General features: G+C 44.7%; 1 protein-coding gene across 3 annotated transcripts in view; it reads left to right on the top strand.

Annotated features, from left to right (window-relative positions):
* Positions 1 to 20509, top strand: part of LAMB2 (laminin subunit beta 2) — a 125961-nt gene that overhangs the window by 88217 nt on the left and 17235 nt on the right. For 2 of the 3 annotated variants that reach the window (XM_030205981.1, XM_030205983.1), the window contains 6 exons: positions 19 to 182; positions 5094 to 5123; positions 9622 to 9846; positions 14260 to 14477; positions 14620 to 14716; positions 15757 to 16129. In XM_030205981.1, the coding sequence (XP_030061841.1) occupies positions 19 to 182; positions 5094 to 5123; positions 9622 to 9846; positions 14260 to 14477; positions 14620 to 14716; positions 15757 to 16129 (1107 nt within the window). The remainder of the gene's footprint in view (positions 1 to 18; positions 183 to 5093; positions 5124 to 9621; positions 9847 to 14259; positions 14478 to 14619; positions 14717 to 15756; positions 16130 to 20509) is intronic. The other variant, XM_030205982.1, reaches the window with a different exon arrangement.

The raw sequence follows: 20509 nt of genomic DNA, 5'->3' as shown, positions 1-20509 counted from the left end.
AATCTTCTTAACCCACAGATGCATTGCTGGGTATTATGGAAACCCTGTCCTTGGATCTGGTGAACATTGCCGGCCATGTCCTTGCCCAGAAGGACCCAAAAGTGGACGCCATTTTGCTGCCTCCTGTCATAAAGACAGTCAATCCAGACAAGTGATCTGTATTTGCAACATGGGTTATACAGGTGAGTGACCCCTTCAGGAAATACTGTGTTTCTGCTAACCAAGCAGCAGTAATACTTTAATAATAAAAATGAAATACACAGGTAACATTAGATGTGAAATGCTTCCTCATGCTTGTGACATTACACGTTTCTCATAATGGATTTCTTATGAGATGGGAAATAAATTGATTGTGCCATGTGATTTCAAAAGTGACATGACCTGTGGGACTTGTTACGTGACCATTCGTGACTTCTGTGCTCATGCGAACACATTCACCGAGTTTATGTGGTGGGCACTGGATTATATATGGAGTGCAGTTGTGAATACAGAGAAATGGAGCAGGGCTTTTTTTGAGGGGGTACTTGCGGGTACTGAGTACCGGCACCTTTTCCATTGTCTGCTAAAATTGACCCACGGACCCCAGGTTTTAGTGAAAGAGCTCAGGCTGTACACACCAATTCTGCCTTGTCATAGATTCTGTGACTGGCTGCAGGGGACCTGGCTATTGTGGGGTGGGTCCCTCGGTGATCACCCCACCCCTGAAGAGTGGCCTAGCATTTGAGTACTGGCACCTTTTTTACTAGAAACAACGCACTGAAATGGAGGCACATTATGTATTGAAGATCTTCACCCACTCTGGAGGTAATTTTATATCAGGGTCTGTTTGAAGCCTGTTTTATAAAGACAACAGTCGACTATATGCGTTTTGTGAACGAGCCGGTCCATACTCAGAAATGGCCACTGACTGGAGAAATCGCTTGTTCAGGGCTATCCGCTAATTTTTCAGTGGCACTTAACCGGTTATCGCTGCTGAAAATTAACGATCGGGCCTAAGTGAAAACTGGCTATTTTGGGGGTGTTCCGGGACGATTAAGTGCCAATTTTCAGCACTTAACTGGCCAGGGTAACCGCATAAAACCCAGCTCTATCTTTATGCAGGCAACCCATAGTCGGTTAAGTTCAGAATATCGACTTAACCAGCTCTGCGTTAAGTTGGACATTCAATGCCAGAGCCCAGCCATGGATCAGCATTGAGCATCTGGGAATAAGGCTGGCAGCGGTCAGCAAATCGCTCACCACAGCCGACATTCCTAACGTGTGCTGACGGGGCCAGCTGAATATCTATGATAGCGCCATACATATGGCTTTGCGTTCATGTCGCTGTGTGACAATAGGCTTATCTGATTATGTTAATGTTTGCATTCTTTGCTTCTGCCATGGTCTCATATATATGTGTACAACCTATCGAAACGTTTGGCTTCTATTCCAGTCCAAAGTGTCAACGTGTTCATTTTCCTTCCTGAAGTTGGATGTTCATTGTGACTGAAGGCTCTGAGACCTGCAGCTTTAGGTTTCACTTGGATTTGGCTTTTACATTCAGTTGCTCACCTTTCCAATTGAGAGCTTGAGACAAGTGCATAAAAATTGCCATACAGCAGGTGTACTCAGACCTGTCCTAGGGGTCCACAGGCCAGTCAGGTTTTCCGGATATCCCTAATTAATTTGTATGCCTGTCACCTCCATTATATGCAAATCTCTCTCATGTATGTCCATTAGAGTTGTCCTGAAAACCCAACTGGCCCGTGTACCCCTTTGAATACCACTATCCTATTTCCAACAGTGGTCAATCCAGGTCACAAGTACTTGTCAGAATCCCAAAACCAAGCTACATTCCCTGCTGCTTTACCCAGGGATAAGTAGAGGCTTCCCCATAAGTAGATGCTTCCCCTGTGTCTTCCCCATTCACCCATGACCTCCCATTTCCACACCCCCTTTTTTGACTCACGCATAAAATTCAGGCACGGATCCAACGCCTAAATTTCAGCATGTACATTTCAATTAAATCTAATTCATGCCAATAAGTGCTTGTTAAAAAGCAAGTTATCAGCTAATTAGCTTATTATTCAATTAAATATGCACACGCAACTTTTAGTGGCTCTTATAGAACTGACGCACCAATTTATTGAATTTCCCCGCATGTTTGTACCTGAAGCAATGAAAGGAAGGTTAAGTGACTTGCCCGAGTTCAGAAGGAGTGGAACGGATACTTGCAGTTCTGTACCTTATTGCCTACAGCGAGACACAAACATTTACACCAGCCATTCGGCTAGCGTAAAATGCTCACTTCTACAGTCAGGCATGGTAACTACTGCAGATTTATACTAGAATTCCATAATTACATTACATTACATCAAGAGCTTCTAGTCCACAATAACCTGATCAGTTCCATGCGGATAAGGTAACAGAAGAGAGGGCAAACCAGTACACAAATACAGGCAATAAAAGAAAAAAGAAAGCACAGCTAGGCCTTCAGGATTGAGACAGAGAGTCCTTTGGATTCCGACTGTCTCAAGCCTGACGGCCCAGCTGATGACATAGTTAAAAAGAGAACCAGAACAACCATCTGGGAATTTACAAAACCTAAAAGCTGTACCTCAAATATAATAGTTTCACATATTTTTAAAAAATAAAACCGTCTTCAGTTGTTACGGAAGAGACCACAAATGAGATAGAGAGCAGACAGAAGAAGGACGAGAATTCCATGTCGTTGTGGCTTGATACGGGATCGAAGCCGAAAGTTGTTTAAAATATTTAACTGACTTAACTGTAGGAAACAACAGAGATATTTTCAATGCAGAGAACAATCCCACCCAATAAACAGGAATATTTCCTTGTAGAGTCTGATAAACCAGTGTACACAACTTAAAATGACATCTTGCAATAACTGGGAGCCAATGAAGGGCATAATCGAAAGGGGCACCCAAGTTTTCCTGAGGACGTCCTCACAGGACGTCCCGGCGAAGGGGCAGGGAAACCCGTATTATCGAAACAAGATGGGCGTCCATCTTTTGTTTCAATAATACGGTCGGGGATGCCCAAATCTTGACATTTAGGTCGTCCCTAGAGATGGTTGTCCTTAGACTTGGTCGTTTCTGATTTTCGGTGATAATGGAAACAAAGGATGCCCATCTCAGAAATGACCAAATCCAAGCCCTTTGGTTGTGGGAGGAGCCAGCATCCTAGTGCACTGGTCCCCGACATGCCAGGACACCCTAGGGGGCACTGCAGTGGACTTCAGAAATTGCTCCCAGGTGCATAGCTCCATTACCTTGTGTGCTGAGCCCCCCATAACCCCCCCCCAAAAAAAAACCCACTACCCACAACTGTACTCCACTACCATAGCCCTTATGGGTGAAGGGGGGCACCTAGATGTGGATACAGTGGGTTTCTGGTGGGTTTTGAAGGGCTCACATTTACCACCACAAGTGTAACAGGTAGGGGGGATAGGCCTGGGTCCGCCTGCCTGAAGTGCACTGCACCCACTAAAACTGCTCCAGGGACCTGCATACTGCTATCATGGAGCTGAGTATGATATTTGAGGCTGGCATAGAGGCTGGCAAAAAATATATTTTTTAAATTTTTTTTGAGGATGGGAGGGGGTTAGTGACCACTGGGGGAGTAAGTGGAGGTCATCCACAATTCCCTCCGGTGGTCATCTGGTCAGTTCGGGCACCTTTTTGTGACTTGGTCGTAAGAAAAAAAGGACCAGGTAAAGTCGTCCAAGTATTCGTCAGGGATGCCCTTTTTTTACCATTATGGGTCGAGGACGCCCATGTGTTAGGCATGCCCAAGTCCCGCCTTCGCTATGCCTCCGACACGCCCATGGGAACTTTGGTCGTCCCTGCGATGGAAAGCAGTTGGGGACGCCCAAAATCGGCTTTCGATTATACCGATTTGGACGACCCTGTGAGAAGGACGCCCATCTTGCGATTTGTGACAAAAGATGGGCATCCTTCTCTTTCGAAAATAAGTCTGAATGTAACTCATAATAATGAGTAATAGATATATCCAATCTTAAAGAAAAAAATAACTCTTATAGCTATATTCCGCATTGTTTGCCACCTCTTCAGTAAAGTATTGGTGCATTACAATAATCTAATTTTGATAATGGCACTTTGCATGCATAACTATTGGCTATAATTGGTGCTAATCAACAGTAATTTGCAGTTATGCACATAACTGCCCTTAGTCAGTATTCTACAATATGTGCATGTAATTTCCATAGTGCACAGCTGCAAGGGAGGTGTGGACCTGGGAGGGACATGGATGGGTCAGGGGCTTTCCTGGTTCTTACTCAACCTGCTGCTCAAACCATTGAACTAGTCCTCCAGTCCATTCAAAAAACTAGGTGGCTCCTGCCCAGTTAAATCACAGTGAGGAGGCCATCTCAGATGTTCAGTGGCACCTAACCACATAGTACCTCTGAAAATTTGGGGTGACTGCTGTGGTACTATCTGGTTAGTGCCGGGGCAGTCTGGGGGCAGAATCAGGACAGTGCCAGGATTTACCCAGTTAGGGGAAGTATTCAGTCCACATAAAGTTGGGACAGCAAAACAATTAATCTGGCACTGACCGGGGTATGGGTCTGAATGTTGCCGGTACCCAATAAGTTCTGGTGGCATTCAATGCTGGTGCCCAGGTTAGTCCCCACATTCACTATCCAGGTCAAATTCAGCCAGTGACAGTCAGTGCCTTTGAAAATGCTGACCACTACTGGAGGAGAGATCTTTACAATTCAGTGCCCATCAGGTGTGGTCAGATGGGGCATTGGTTCAGTTAGTCAGGTTAAAGCCAGTGATATGGTAATTCATAAGAACTGTGATGTAGCATCAGCAATGAAACTAGCACATGGTTCCATATGTCCTGGCCAATCACAAGACTGTTCCCAACTCTTCTCACACTAGCATGACCACAATATGCAAATTATTACAACACCCTCCCTCTACACCCACCCAAATGCAAAGGAGGGCTTCCAATCTGACACTATCAACTAAGTGCTAGTCTTCGACAGCTGCTCTCCAAGGTGCCCTGCCCCCATTGCATTGTGAACATATTATATTTGTATGTTTATGGTTGTTTTCCTGCCTCAGGGATGGTAAAGAGATCGGATGGGGTTCAGCGTGAGTAATCTTCTCTATCCCTCCTCTACCCTCACCCCCTGCATGGCTTCAGCCCTCCTAGTACTCTCCTCACACAACAGAAACACCCCCGTGGCTTTTCTAGTGAAGAGAATAGAGACACACCATCACGCTAAAGTGTGAAAGACTGACAGTGTTTGCTACCAGTAATGATTTAATCAACACCCTGACCTGGGATCTGAAGGGAGGAGGTTCCAGGGGGTTTGAGCGGACAACACTAATGTTAAATGTGTCTTTGATAAATCTGCACTTTGTGTGTGTTCAACACTTGCATATTCTGTTCTGTAGACCTGTTGTCTTTATGTGCACATGGAGTGTATATATGCTATACACATCATGCATGTGTAGATTTTGTTTGGTATGTAATACCCTATAGCGTGTATATACAATGCATGAAACTCCACAAGGAAACAATAGACAATTTTGAAGTTCAAGTTCATCATAACCTTGCAAAGATGAGAGTCGGGGGTCAAGAACTGCTTCTAATATTCCTACTAATGCCGCAGTTAGGTGCAGCTGCAGGACTCTTACGCACAGCTTGAAGTGAAAAAAATTATTGTGCATGCATGGAATTGGGAAACGTTGGTCTTTTTTTCTTTTTTTTGTGGAAAAGTGCAGAACAGATGAACAGATCCATCCTAGAAGAGTTCAACTTCAAACCAATCCTTACTTCTTGCATTTGCCTTTGCTTTCATTCCTACCGCTGTTCCTGTTTCATTCCTGTGTTATTTTAACACGGCCCCGTGCACTTGCTGGTTGGAAATTTCCAAGTCTACATCTTGGTTGCATTTTTTTCTTGGTGTTGATCTGATGTTATGGGAGTTTCATTTCTAACTGTGTCTTCTAGTGGAAATTACTTTGGAGAAAGGTCTAGAAGTGGTAGCTGTGGGGAAGCTCTTATTGACAAGCTCCCCCAGTCTTTCACGTAAGGGGGGGGGGGGTTATATAAAAAACATTGGCTAAGAGGAATAATAGAGCGACTCCACTATTCTTCCTCTCCCTGCAGATATTTCTGTAAAGAAAAATGTAATGGGGCAGGTTTGACAGCAATGTTTCCTCAATAAACTGTTCTCTGGCTTCTTGTCAACAGTATCTTCAAACAGTCCTTAAACCTATTAAGAAGCATCTTTCTACATTAGATTTAGGGGACAGATTTTATTTATTTATGCACATTTATACCCCACTTTTTTCCACATGTATGCAGACTCAAAGTGGCTTACAATGTACTGATAAGGCTATCGCCTGACCAGTGGTTATACAATTACAATTAGATGAAATCGGACAGAACGAACAGGGAAAGAAGAAATAGGGGCTAAAAAAGGTCAAATGACATGTTTTTAGGAAGGACTGTAGGTAATAAAAGAATCCTCCTTAATGACCTGATTCCAATCTATACCAGAACCAGCTAAGACTGATCCCTCTAATTCGACTATTTTAATCATATTATCATCATTGATCATTATATCTTAACCTGCTCTCTATTATATGTTATGTATTATCATTCTACTGACCCTATTTACTTGAATTCTTATACATGAATCTGTAACATTATGCTGAATTTCTTATTCTGCTAATAGTGATGCCTTTGCAACATAATGTAAGCCACATTGTGCCTGCAAATAGGTGGGAAAATGTGGGGTACAAATGCAGCAAATAAATAAATAAATATGTGGAAGTTCTGAAGTTGGCTCTCCGAGATAGGCTGGTCTTAGCTAGATTCCAGATGCTGAGACGGTTCAGAGTGGCTTGAACAGCATGCAATTGTAAATAACAAAATCACAAATTCTTACTGCTTCCTGGCATAAGCAAAGAGAATTTGTTTCTCCTTTTTTGTTGAGATAAACATGCCAAACTGAATTAGCGCAAGACTTTTCTAGAAAATTTTCTAGAAATGTCATTTTAAAAATGACACCTTGCTTGCAGGTCTGCAGGTAGTTTTGTAAGCAAATTTTGAAAAGGAAGTACCCCATGGAGTTTCCCTTAAAAAAAAACTCCAGGCCACAAGTTGTTCTGTACCCACAGATTTTGCACCTAGTGTAAAATCAGTATCATAATGCATGTGGAGAGATTTCAAAATAAAATCCCTGTGCATTTTCTGCTGCCTTCACCAAATGTGATGTGGGTTTAAAAGTATCCTGACTGTGAAATGGAGAGGAAGGGCAGTTTTCAACCAATGATTTTATCCAGGGAGCTGCTTAGTTATCTGGGTAAACTCATTGAGCCCGATATTCAGTCGGTGGCAGGCAGCGCGTTTGCTGTCCGCCATTGCCGTTCAACCCAGATATTCAATGCCAGGCTGTATCCGGTGACCAGCATTGAGTATCTGGCTTTATTTTGGCTGCTACAAAGCTAACCAGCTGTGTCGATATTCAGCACTAACCGGTTAACTTTTTAGTGGTCAAAGATAGGCCTGATATTTAAGCAGCCTATTCTGACCGCTCAACACAGCCAGTTTGGCACTGAATATTCACGCCTAACTGGCTAGCCACTAACTGGGATATTCAGTGGGAGATAATCGGTTATCTCTTGCTGAATATCTGTGGTTAGGTACTTTAACACTACTTAACCGACCAGGATTAGCTCCTGGCCGGTTAAATAGCTTTGAATATCAGGGAGATTGAAAATTACTTGTAGAAAGCTGTACCAGATTAAACTAGCAATATATTGCAAAAAAATACAGACAGGTGGTTTACTCTTTATTGAATGACATAAAGAAACATCTGATACTGACCGGATGAATTTGTGTGACAGCCCTGGGCAGGTCAACCATCCCTCAACATTCCCTCCCTCTCCCCCCACCCCACTGAGGGCAGCAGCATACTTCTTGCCTTCATTTGTCGTTTGCTGGCCTCACTCTGATCATGCGGTGTTGGCAGGTCCTGGGAGACCAGTTCAGATTTAAGATTGAAGGTAGCAAAGGAGAAGCAGAGTGACAGACCCAGGTGAGAAATGCTGTTCTTCTGTTGGTGGGATGGAAGAGAGAATTTGTGTCTGACCTGTAGATGTGCTCCTTCTTTTGTTTGCCTTTGGAGAAGGGAAAACTGCAAAGGCTAATTTTGACTCAGACTCTGTATGTCCTTAGGGAAGTGGCTGGATGGCCATCACAACTACAATTGAAATTCATTAATTGCACAAAGTCAGATGGGAACCTTGGCAAAAGAGTTTGCATGTGGGTTCCCACATCAGCAAAAGACTGCTCTGTGACATAAGCAGTGGATCAGGGTAGGAGATCATGGCCGTGACCCAACCAACTTTGTGCTCCACATTGTATCAGCAGCTAGGGAATCTGGAGGTGTGGTTGGAGGATGGTATATTTTTCTCCCCCTACGCCAACCAAAAATGCAGCTACCTCTTCCTTTGACACAGGAGAGGTGATTGTTAGGGTTACCATACGTCCAGATTTCCCCCAGACATGTCCTCCTTTTCAGCGGACTGTTGGGGGTCCAAACAGTTTTTTTCAAGCCAGCCCATTTGTCAGGGTTTCTGGGTTGGCAGGCAGGCTGGCTTGTGGGCAGGCGGAAGGACAGGCTTGCCTTCTCCCCCTTCCCACCCCCACCCCACCTATTATGGTGGTCTAGAGGCCTCTTTGAGGCAGGAAAGAGCTCCACTCTTTCCTTCTCAGTGACGCTGACCTCCCTGCTACCTCCGCTTCTTGAAAATGGCTGTCGAGACTTCAAGCGAAGGCCTCACGAGACTTCGCGGAAGTCTTGCAAGGCCACTGCTTGAAGTCTCAGCAGCCATTTTCAAGAAGTACGGCAGCTGGGAGGTCAAGGCAGTGGGCAGGAAAGAGTGGGGTTCTTTCCTGCCATGAAGAAGCCACTAGACCACCAGGGCTGCAAGGTAGGCCTAGGAGGGGAGGGAGAGAAGGAAGCAAGCTGCTCGAGGATGGGAGGGAGAAGGGGGCAGCTGCTCATGGATGGGAGGGTAGAGAGAGGAGAAGGGAACATGCTGTACATGGAGGGAAGGGAAGGAAAAAGATAGAAATTCAGCACACGGATAGAAAGGATGGAGAGGAGAGAGGGACATGCTGCTCATAGATGTTTGCTTTTTTGGAAATTTACATCTTTTCTAAATTTGTTCTTAGACTATGGAAGAAAATTCATTTCTATTACTTTTACCAGTATTTTAACTGATTATAGAATCTGGCTTCCTTGGATCAAAGTGACTGTGCAGCTGGGGTGGGACCAGGGGCAGGATGGGGCAAGCAAGGGGTGGACTGGGGCGGGGCGACATTTTATATTTTGTGTCCGCAAATATGGCAACTTTAGTAATTGTGGAAGAGCTCGTGTCTACCTCCATTCTTCAGGAGTCTCTGAGGTAGGTTTCTGGCTGTGGTGGGGCTTATAATCCCCAGTCTCCTACTGTACGAGTAACCGGAGAGTGAGGCAGGAATATCAGCTTTTGGATAGAAAAAAAATCAAGAAAGCCACACTATTAGCGGATGCTTGACTGAAACTAAACAGTGTGTCTTGTTCTTAAGGTTCTCGCTGTGATGAATGTGCTCCTGGCTATTATGGGAACCCATTTCAAGCTGGTGGCAAGTGTCTACCCTGCCAATGCAACAACAACATAGATACCACCGACCTGGACGCCTGTGATCGAAGGACTGGTCAGTGTCTGAAGTGCCTTTACAACACCGAGGGAACGCACTGCGAGCACTGCAAGACTGGCTACTATGGAGACGCATCCCGGAGAAACTGCCGAAGTAAGTTTATGTTTATGTTTAATTAAAACTTGCTATACCGCCTTTTCTAAAAAATATAGGTCAAGGCAGTGTACAATACATTAAAAACATAAATAAAGAGAATGAAATCAGAACTCCATCAATATGATAGGAAAGATTCCAATCATACAAGAGAACAACCATACTAAAAACGTACAGAAACACATAATAACTGGCTCCTGAAAAACATCCCACCTTCCTATGACTATGTTTCAAAAGCATGTACAAAAAAATTTCTTCAATTATAACTCCTTACGAGGGGGTATGGGTAAAGCGTTCCACCATAATGAGCAATAAAAAAGAAAGCTGATTGGTGCATACATTCAAGATGCACCTGTGATGGCGGGGGGGGGGGGGGGGGAGGAGAGGGAGATTTAAATGTTGTTCAAAGTTGGAACAGAGAGTATCATGAAACATCTGAAAAAAATCAAATCAGACAAATAAGAAGGAGCATCTTCATAAAGTGCACAATGAGTTAAATTGGAAACGAAATTGAAATAGAAGCCAATGCAGCTTCTGAAGAATGGAAGTGATACGATCGAATCTTTTTGCTCTACAAAGAAATCAAGCAGCTGTATTTTGCAACAATTGTAAATGCTTAATCTGGTATAAAGAAACACCAGCATAAATGATGTTACTGTAATCTAATCATGAAAAAATAAGAAGCCACAAGAATATGTAAAGTCTTGAAATCGGAACAAAAACCAGACTGTACAAAGTCGCCTAAAAAGCCCGTCTGCATCACTGAGGATACTTGGTCATTAAAAGATAACCTCAAATCATACATAATCCCCAAATACTTGAAAGAACTCACAGGTTGTACTGGGGACTCCCAAAGAACCAAAGGTAAAGTAGGGGGCTTTAGATGTCCTGATAGCCAACAGGCAGTGGCCTAAGCTCTTTCAACTATTCCGCTATTTTGTTCAAACACATCCAAAGAAGGCTAAGAACTATAAAAGTAGGAGAAGTTGGAAAAACAAGTAAAATATCATCTGTGTAGAAACAGGTAGTTCTACCACATCAGTGGCATAGCCAGACTGCCAATTTTGGGTGGGCCTGAACCCAAAGTGGGTGAGCACAAAAGTTTGTCTCTACCCCTCTCCCCCAGCAAAATTTAGTCACACTAATCAGATGCATTGTCACACAGAGTAAAGGGCTGCTTTTCAGTGCATCAGATTTCAGACAATTTATTTAATAGCCTAACACCCTTTTCAATGAGCTTTCAGAGGCCAAAACCTCCTGCCTAAGGTCAGTATAATGCTGTTACGGTATCCTCTCCTGACCTAAGGAAGGAAGTATTGGTCTCTGAAACTTTATTAACAAAGGTACCATTTTATTTTATCCTAAATTAAAAATAAATTTATTTTCTTTACCTTTGTTGTATGGCCATTTACTTTTTCTCATTGTGTTGCTCCCAGTCTCTAGATTCTGCATTCCTTCGTTTTCGCTTAACTCTTCTGCCACGGTTTCCTGGCCATTTCTCATTTTTCTCTCCTTTTTCTTTGCTTTCTTCAATATTTTTCTGCCTCTCTCTCTCTGTCCAGATTTAATTCATTCTTACTATCCATTCTTTAATTTCCTTCATCTACTTATGGCTTTTCATCTTTTTCTCACCCTTGTTCTCCCCATGCGCCTTCCTCTTATTCTCCAGTCTTTCACTACTCTCCTTTTCCATCCAGCAGCTCTCTTCTTTCTCTCCCCATCCTTCCAGTGTCTTCCCTCTCTCTCCCCATCCTTCCAGTAGTCTCCCCTCTTTCTTTCTGCATCCTTCCGTCCAGTGTCACCTCTTTCTCCCTACCCTTCCATCCAGCGTCTTCCCTCTTTCTCTCCCCATCCTTCCATCCATCTACCCTCTCTCCTGATCCTTCCATCTAATGTCTCTCTCTCCCTCTTTCTAACCAGTGTCTCTGTATCACTCTACCCTTTTCTGTTCAGTGTCCCTTCTCTCTCCACATCCTTCCAGTGTCTTCCCTCTCTCTCCCCATCCTTCCAGTAGTCTCCCCTCTTTCTTTCTGCATTCTTCCATCCAGTGTCACCTCTTTCTCCCTACGCTTCCATTCAGCGTCTTCCCTCTTTCTCCCTACCCTTCCATCCAGCGTCTCCCTCTTTCTCTCCCCATCCTTCCACCCATCTACCCTCTCTCCTGATCCTTCCATCTAATGTCTCTCTCTACCTCCTTCTAACCAGTGTCTATCTCTCTACCCTTTTCTGTTCAGTGTCCCTTCTCTCTCCACATCCTTCTAGTCTCTCCCCTTTCTCTCTGCATCCTTTCATCCATCTCCCCTCTTTCTCTCCCCATCCTTCCATCTGTTTTCCCTCATTCTCTCCCCATCCTTATATCTGCTTTTTCCCTCATTCTCTCCCCATCCTTCCATCTGCTTTTTCCCTCATTCTCTCCCCATCCTTCCATCTGCTTTTTCCCTCTTTCTCTCCCCATCCTTCCATCTGCTTTTTCCCTCTCCTGATTCAGGCCCGCCAGCGCCAACCCTAGCTCCCATTACCGGCCACTGCTGCTTTTCCTATTGAGCAGCAGGGCCGGCGCTACAAAAAGAAGAAGCGCTCAGCTGACTGAGCTGAGCGCTAATGACAAAAAAAGTTGAAAAAAAAAAGCGCGGCATCTCTGCAGGCAGCCTTGAGGCATTGGCTGCTGGCTCTGCAGGCTCCTCCCGTCTCTTACATCACTGCCCCTGTGTCGCTCCAGGGGCAGTGATGTAAGAGACGGGAGGAGCCAGCAGCCAATGCCTCAAGGCTGCCTGCGGAGGTGCCGCGCTTTTTTTTTTTTAACTTTTTTTGTCGTTAGCGCTCAGCTCAGTCAGCTGAGCGCTTCTTCTTTTTGTAGCGCAGGCCCTGCTGCTCAATAGGAAAAGCAGCAGTGGCCGGCAATGGGAGCTGGTGCTGGCGCGGGCTTGGAGGAAAAGTGAGCGGGCAGTGTCTGTGCACTTGGGAGGGTGGGCCAGAGCTGAAATTGGGTGGGCCTGGGCCCACCCAGGCCCACCCGTAGCTACACCCCTGTACCACATTCCTGAATCAACTCAGCTAAAGGACTTATAAAAATGTTAAATAAGGTTGGTGATAAAATCGAACCTTGTGGGAAACCAGAAATATCTTTTCGAATGTTGAACTGTTGTCCTATGCGATCGACCTTAAAAGATCCATCAGTTATAAATGATTTAAGCCACTGAAGAACCTGACCTTCAATTACCAATGTTGTATAACCATTGAAGTAAAAGTTTATGATCAACACAGTCAAACATTGCACTAAGATCTAAGGCAACAGCAAGGACTGTTTTCCCAAAGAGATAAGGACAGCCCAGCCCAGTGGTGGGGGAGGGTCAGCGGCGGGGGCGAAAGTGGTGGGGGGTCAGCAACGGGCTAGACTGTGCTCCCCCCCCCCCCCCACCTTGGGCTCTGGATCCCCCTCCTGCCAAGGTCTGGCTACGTCCCTGGTGGTAGATAATGCTGTTTGGTATTATTTATCTGCAAAATTGTATTTTAATTGTTGATTTTATGTAATTTGTAAACTGTGAACCGCTTTGGCACTGAGGTAGGAAACAGAATATAAAATCAATAAATCCAATCCAATTTACTGTGTCCAAGGAGAAGTAATCTGAGTTGAGTTTAGCACCCTCTATCATTTTGGTTCAAGTGGAGTAATCAAGTCCGTAAGACTGTTTGTGTGATTGGTATATATTGGCTAGAACCAAAATGATAGAGGGTGCTAAACTCAACTCAGATTACTTCTCCTTGGACACAGTAAATTGGATTGGATTTATTGATTTTATATTCCGTTTTCTACCTCAGTTCACAATTTACAAATTACATAAAATCAACAATTAAAATACAATTTTGCAGATAAATAATACCAAACAGCATTATCTACCACCAGGGACATAGCCAGACCTTGGCAGGAGGGGGATCCAGAGCCCGAGGTGGGGGGGGGGCACAGTCTAGCCCGCTGCCGACCCCCCGCCACTTTCGCCCCCGCCGCTGACCCCCCTCCTACCGCCGCCCCTCCTCCTTGTTGTTGCCACCGCCAGGTACCCCAGAAAATGAAAAATATTTTTCAGACGCGTATAGCAGACGTGTGCCAAAATTGAAATTACAGCAAGGGCCACGTGATAATCGGGCAGTAACTCTAATTTGGCGAATGTTGGGTGTGCATAGGTGCCCACGGGGCTTAGCAAAATGGGGCCCTAAGTGTAGAATCTGGAACATTGTATATTTAGAGATTATGCCTCCGTGAGCTTGGTGTGACTAATATAGGCTTGACAGGGAGCATTCTTTGACAATGACACTCCAGTTTTTGCTGTTAGTTGGGAAGGCCAGCTCCAGGATGGGATGCTGTGACCAGCTGTCTTATCTTTATTCGGTTGCCATGCTTATTTTGATATACAGGGTGCACATGCAACTTTCTGGGAACAGGCCAAGATTGGTGCACTTCCAGCGATCACTGCATATGCGAAAGAAGGACCGGACAGTGTAACTGCATGCCAAATGTGGTGGGCCAAAGCTGTGACCGTTGCATGCCCAATTTCTGGAATCTAGCCAGTGGGACAGGCTGTGTGCCCTGCAACTGTGATCTCCAAAACTCCTTCAGCTCCAGCTGCAATCAGGTATGAATTATGCACAGCTGCTGAATTAATGAATGAGTCTTGCCTATAATCAACTCTTTCACATCTAGAACAGGGATGTAATAATTAACTCATCAATGGCTTAGATCTTTAAGGATTTCATCTGCTTTGAAATGTCTTCCAGTTTACTGGGAAATGCCAGTGTCGACCAGGATTTGGCGGTCTCACCTGTACTGACTGTCAAGAGAATTACTGGGGGAATCCAAATTCCCAGTGTAGACGTAAGTCTATTAAGTGTGACTACACTCCAGTTTACCAATATTAGGGGTCCTTTTACAAAGGCGCGCTGAAAAATGGCCTGCGGTAGTATAGACGTGTATTTTGGGAGCACGCAGAATCATTTTTCAGCGCGCCTGCAAAAAAATGCCTTTTTTAAAATTTTTGCCAAAAATGGCCGTGCGGCAAAATGAAAATTGCCGTGCGTTCATTTTGGGTCTGAGACCTTACTGCCAGCCATTGACCTAGTGGTAAAGTCTCACGCGGTAACCGGGCGGTAATGACCTACGTGCATTGGTACATGCCCAATACGTGCGTTCAAAAATAAAAATTATTTTTAATGAAATTAGCACAAGAGTCACATGGTAGCTGGGTGGTAACTCCATTTTGGCGCGCGTTGGTGTGCGTAGACACTTACGAAGCTTAGTAAAAGGGCCCCTTAGTGATAGTAGCCAGGACCTTTCTGGGCAAGAGAGAGGGGCCTTAGTCCCCTCCTTCTGGTTACACTTCCCCAGAGGGGACAGCCCCCCTTTGGTCACATGCCCAGAGAGAGGGAGTGGATGGGGTCAGTTGGGGGTCATGTGGCAGTCCTGGTTTACATGGAATAGACAGGGTCAGCAGCAGGGGCGTATCTGACTTTCCCTGGTAGAGGGGGCCAGAGCCCAAAATGCGGGGGCCGTTTTTCACCCCCCCCCCATAGGCTTCCATTGGCGGCACGGGGTGGGGGGGTTGGTGGCGGTAGCGGGGGCCAGGGCCAAATGTACGGGGGCCAGGCACCCGTTGGCCCCATTACAGATACGCCCCTGGTCAGCAGGGCCCCAGCAGAGCTACTAATGGCCCTCCTTCTTGTTCGGCACCCCAAGCAACCACCCTGCTCGTCCTCCCCATGGTCGACCCTAATAGTAAGTGTTGTGAAAGTATTACCAACACTATAGGAAGTACACTTCTTCTTATCACTGTTCTTTGCCCTCATGCCGATTATCAGCATTGCATAATTTTATCTCCGGTGTCATTCTTCTTATTTTTTTTATTCTTTGCTTATTAGCTTGCGACTGTGACCGCCGTGGAACTGAAGCATCTCAATGTAACAGAGCTAGTGGCCACTGCAGCTGTCGCCAGGGTGTGTCCGGTGTCCGCTGTGACCAGTGTGCACGTGGGTTCTCGGGAGAGTTCCCCAACTGTCAGCCTTGCCACCAGTGCTTCGGGGACTGGGATCGGATTGTGCAGGACATGGCTGCTCACATTAGGAAGTTAGTGCAGCGTGCGAAGGACATTCAGCACACAGGCCTTATAGGGACTTATGAGAAAGACTTCCGTGATCTGGAGGAGAAATTGAAAACGGTGCAGGGGATTGTCAATGCACGCAATGCCACTGTGCATGCTGTGACCCAACTGATGATAACCATGGATGACCTTCGGTGAGGAAACAAGAGATGGTTTCTGTCTTATTTTTTATAATGTATTATTTTCATCATTCTTTCCCCCCCCCCCCCCCTTTTCAATCCTTAACCTATAGGTCTAGGGTTGAACTTGTCAACATTGGTCCTTCTGTTGTCCTTGACCAAACAGCTCATATGTATACGTAATGCAAGGTTCCACATTAGGAGTCATCGACCAGGAAAGGGTCTAGGCATCATCGTTGATGATATGTTGACACCCTCTCCTCACTGTGCGGCGGTGGCTAAGAAAGCAAATAGAATGTTAGGCATTATTAGGAAAGGAATGGAAAACAAACATAAGGATGTTATAATGCCTTTGTATTGCTCCATGGTGCAACCACACTTCAAATATTGTGTTCAATTCTAGTCACCGCATCTCAAAAAAGTTATAGTGGAAAGAGAAGGGTAACGAAAATGATAAAGGGGATGGGATAAGTTCCCTATGAGGAATGGCTAAAGTGGCTAGGGCTCTTCAGATTGGAGAAAAGATGGCTGAGGGGAGATATGATAGAGGTCTATAAAATAATGAGTGGAGTGGAACAGATAGATGTGAATCGCTTGTTTACTCTTTCCAAAAAATACTAGGACTAGGGTGCACGCAATGACGCTACAAAGTAGTAAATTTAAAACGAATCAGAGAAAGTATTTCTTCACTCAGTGTGTAATTAAACTTTGGAATTAGTTGCTAGAGAATGTAGTAAAGCAGTTAGCTTAGCAGGGCTTAGAAAAGGTTTGGCTAGCTTTCTAAAAGAAAAGTCCATAAGCCATTATTAAAATGAACTTGGGGAAAATTCACTGCTTATGTCTAGGATAAGTAATATAAAATGTATTGTTTTGAGATCTCGCCAGGTACTTGTAACCTGGATTGGCCACTGTTGGAAACAGGACGCTGGGCTTGATGGACCTTCAGTCTGTCCCAGTATGGCAACGCTTATGTTCTTATGTACTTATGACCCTGCTTTTGCTGTTGACCATAGAGATTATCCCCCTAATTCTATATCACATGCTCATTTTGGTGCTTAGGACACTACATTGCACACGCACTTGATTTTTAAGTTGTGTGTGTTAACATATCGTATTTTGTAACATAGTAACATAGCAACATAGTAGATGATGGCAGATAAAGACCTGTATGGCTCATCCAGTCTGCTTCAGAAGATAAGCTCATTATATAAGGTATAATGTGATACTCCATATATATACCTGCCCGTTTCCGCATACATTTCAAACTCCTCTTATTGACCTATAAGTGCAGCTCCTCAGTACCTCTCCACTCTCATCTCTCCCTACATTCCTCCCCGGGAACTCCGTTCACTGGGTAAATCTCTCTTATCTGCACCCTTCTCCTCCACTGCTAACTCCAGACTCCGTTCCTTTTATCTTTCTGCACCATATGCCTGGAATAGACTTCCTGAGCCAGTACGTCAAGCTCCATCTCTGGCTGTCTTCAAATCTAAGCTAAAAGCCCACCTTTTTGATGCTGCTTTTAACTCCTAACTCTTATTCACTTGTTCAGAACCCTTATTTTATCATCCTCACTTTAATATTCCCTTATCTCTTGTTTGTCCTGTTTGTCTGTCCTAATTAGATTGTAAGCTCTGTTGAGCAGGAACTGTCTCTTCATATTCAAGTGTACAGCGCTGTGTACGTCTAGTAGCGCTATAGAAATTATAAGTAGTAGTAGTATACCTGGTCTTGATTTGTCCTTGCCATTTTCAGGGCATGGACTATAGGAGTCTGCCCAGCACAGTCCTTGTTCTAAAACTTCTGAAGCTGTCATCGAAGCCCCTGAAAGCTCCACTCCAGCCCATCCACAATGCTACCGCAGCTTAGTAAAAGACCCCCTAAAGTCATAGAATACTCGTACAGTTATGCACATAACTGCAAATTAGTGCCAATTAAGTCCAATTATAGCAACGCCAATTAGCAGCTAATTTAGCAATAAAGTTATGCATATAACTGGCAGTATTCTTTACTTTGGAGCTCATTTTCAGAGCACTTAGACTTACAAAGTTCCATTGGTTACTATGAAGCTTTGGAAGTCAAAGTTCTAATTCGCAAACAAACCTTTTCCAGAGACAGGTGGGTGGTAGAACTAAAGGACATGAATTGAGGTTGAAAGGGGGCAGACTCAGGAATAATGTTAGGAAATAGTTTTTCACATAGATGGTGGTAGATACCTGGAATGCCCTCCCGCAGGAGGTAGTAGAGATGAAAACGATAATGGAATTCAAAAATGCAGTGGGATAAACACAAAAGAATCCTGTTTAGAAGGAATGGATCCAAAGAAGCTTAGTGGAGATTAGGAAGCAACACCGGTAATTGGGAAGCAAAGCCAGTACTGGGCACGGTTTGTGCTCTGATTGTAGCTGCACAGATTCAGCTTCAACTTCAGAAATTGGAAAACAAGGCCAGTGCTGGACAGATTTCTACAGTCTGTGCCCTGATCATGGCTGAATAGATTTGGATGGGCTGGAATGGAACTTTTCTGGGGCTTCAATATTAACTTCAGAAATTTTAGAACAAAGACAGTGCTGGGCAGACTTCTATGGTCTATGCCCTGAAAATGGAAAGGACAAATCAAGACCAGGTATACATATGAAGTGTCACATGCCGTGTGTGATGAGTTTGTCTTGTTGGGCAGACTGGATGGACTGTACAGGTCTTTATCTGCCATCATCTACTATGTTACTATGGGCCCCTTTTACTAAGCAGCAGCCCGGCGGTACTTCCCACCCCTAGCGCACCGTCATATCTGGTGCTTCAAATATTTATTTATTTTTGTAGCACCGGAGTGTAATCGGGAAGTGCTGCATGCTGCCCGGTTACCGCCAGGTTAGCGCAGGAGCCCTTACTGCCACTTCAGTGGGTGGCAGCAAGGGCTCCCCCTCCCCCCGAATTGGCCATGCAGGAAGTGCTTTACTTGCCACACAGCCATTTCCTGCAGGAAAACATAGTAACATAATAACATAGTAGATGATGGCAGAAAAAGACCTGCACGGTCCATCCAGTCTGCCCAACAAGATAAACTCATATGTGCTACTTTTTGTGTATACCTGACCTTGATTTGTATCTGCCATTTTTAGGACACAGCTCTTTGAGCAGGGACAGTCTTTCTTCTATGTTTGTGCAGCGCTCCGTACGCCTTGTAGCACAATAGAAATGCTAAATAGTAATAGTAGTAGACCGTAGAAGTCTGCCCAGCACTAGCCCCGCCTCCCACCACCGGCTCTGCAGTAAAAGGGGGCCTCGGCGCACGTAAAAAACACACACCAATGCCAGCGCAGGCCCCCTTTTGCCGCAGCTTGGTAAACGGGGCCCTATGTTACTTTAGATAGCCTTTTGAGAATGACCCCCTATGTGTATCAATTCTTCCGTTGCCCTCAACCAAAGAAGTCATAGGCCTTCTTGACCAAAGGGGTCACAGCCATAAGACCCTCCAATTGCTGCAGACTGAAATAGAGGAGGCAGGAGTGAGTGATTCCAGGGGGATAATAACCAGCATGCCAGCCATAGGGCCTAAGCTCCAGGTCTTACAACAGGAATGGGTTAGTTGGGGGAGGAACAAGAATGGGTTAATTGGGGGAGAAAAAAACTTAAGGCTTTTCTTACCTGGAGGTAAATAGTTATTTTGAAGTTTCCAGTCCAAGGATTGCCTTCATCAAGAGATACAAAATGAGAAAAACTGCTGGAGGGTGAAGGTGGAAAAAAACATCAGAGAGGTAGTTTTCAAAGCTAATTACCCACTTCAACTCACCTGGCTGGAAACCACCCTCCTTTAGGTGGAGGAGTAGCCTAGTGGTTAGTGCAGTGGACTTTGATCCTGGGGAACTGAGTTCAATTCCCACTGCAGCTCCTTGTGACTCTGGGCAAGTCACCTTGCCCCTGGTACAAAATAAGTACCTAAACATATGTAAACTGCCTTGAATGTAGTTGCAAAAACCTCAGAAAGGCAGTATATCAAGTCCTATTTCCCTGCCCTTTATTTCAGCAAAAGTATGTATGAGCTTCTATTGCATGGTCGCTTTTAGCTAGGTTTGTTACCTAACATCATATTCTGAGAAGCATGTTTAGGTCAATGATTTAAGCAGCTGGAGCACATGCTCTTTTCACCCTGCCTGGCCACTTGAGGATACAAAGGACGCACACTCAGTGCACATGCGCATTTTACGCTAGCCAATGTACCAGTAATTTCTCTGTGAAAAGAAGCCATAAAGTGCACGTGTTAACATGCATAAGATGTGCTTACGGTTAGCTGAAAATGGAACTCTAGAACATTAGAGGCTGCTTCACATTGCCAGTTCTCCTCTAGAGCTTCTAAACTCATTCTGTGCTATTGTGTATTGCTGCCTCTTGTCC

Source organism: Microcaecilia unicolor, chromosome 6 (genome assembly GCF_901765095.1).
Source record: "Microcaecilia unicolor chromosome 6, aMicUni1.1, whole genome shotgun sequence".
In the NCBI taxonomy this organism is placed as follows: Eukaryota; Metazoa; Chordata; class Amphibia; order Gymnophiona; family Siphonopidae; genus Microcaecilia; species Microcaecilia unicolor.
The sequence above is the reverse complement of the archived record's forward strand: the minus strand, read 5'-3'. Positions and strand labels throughout refer to the sequence as shown.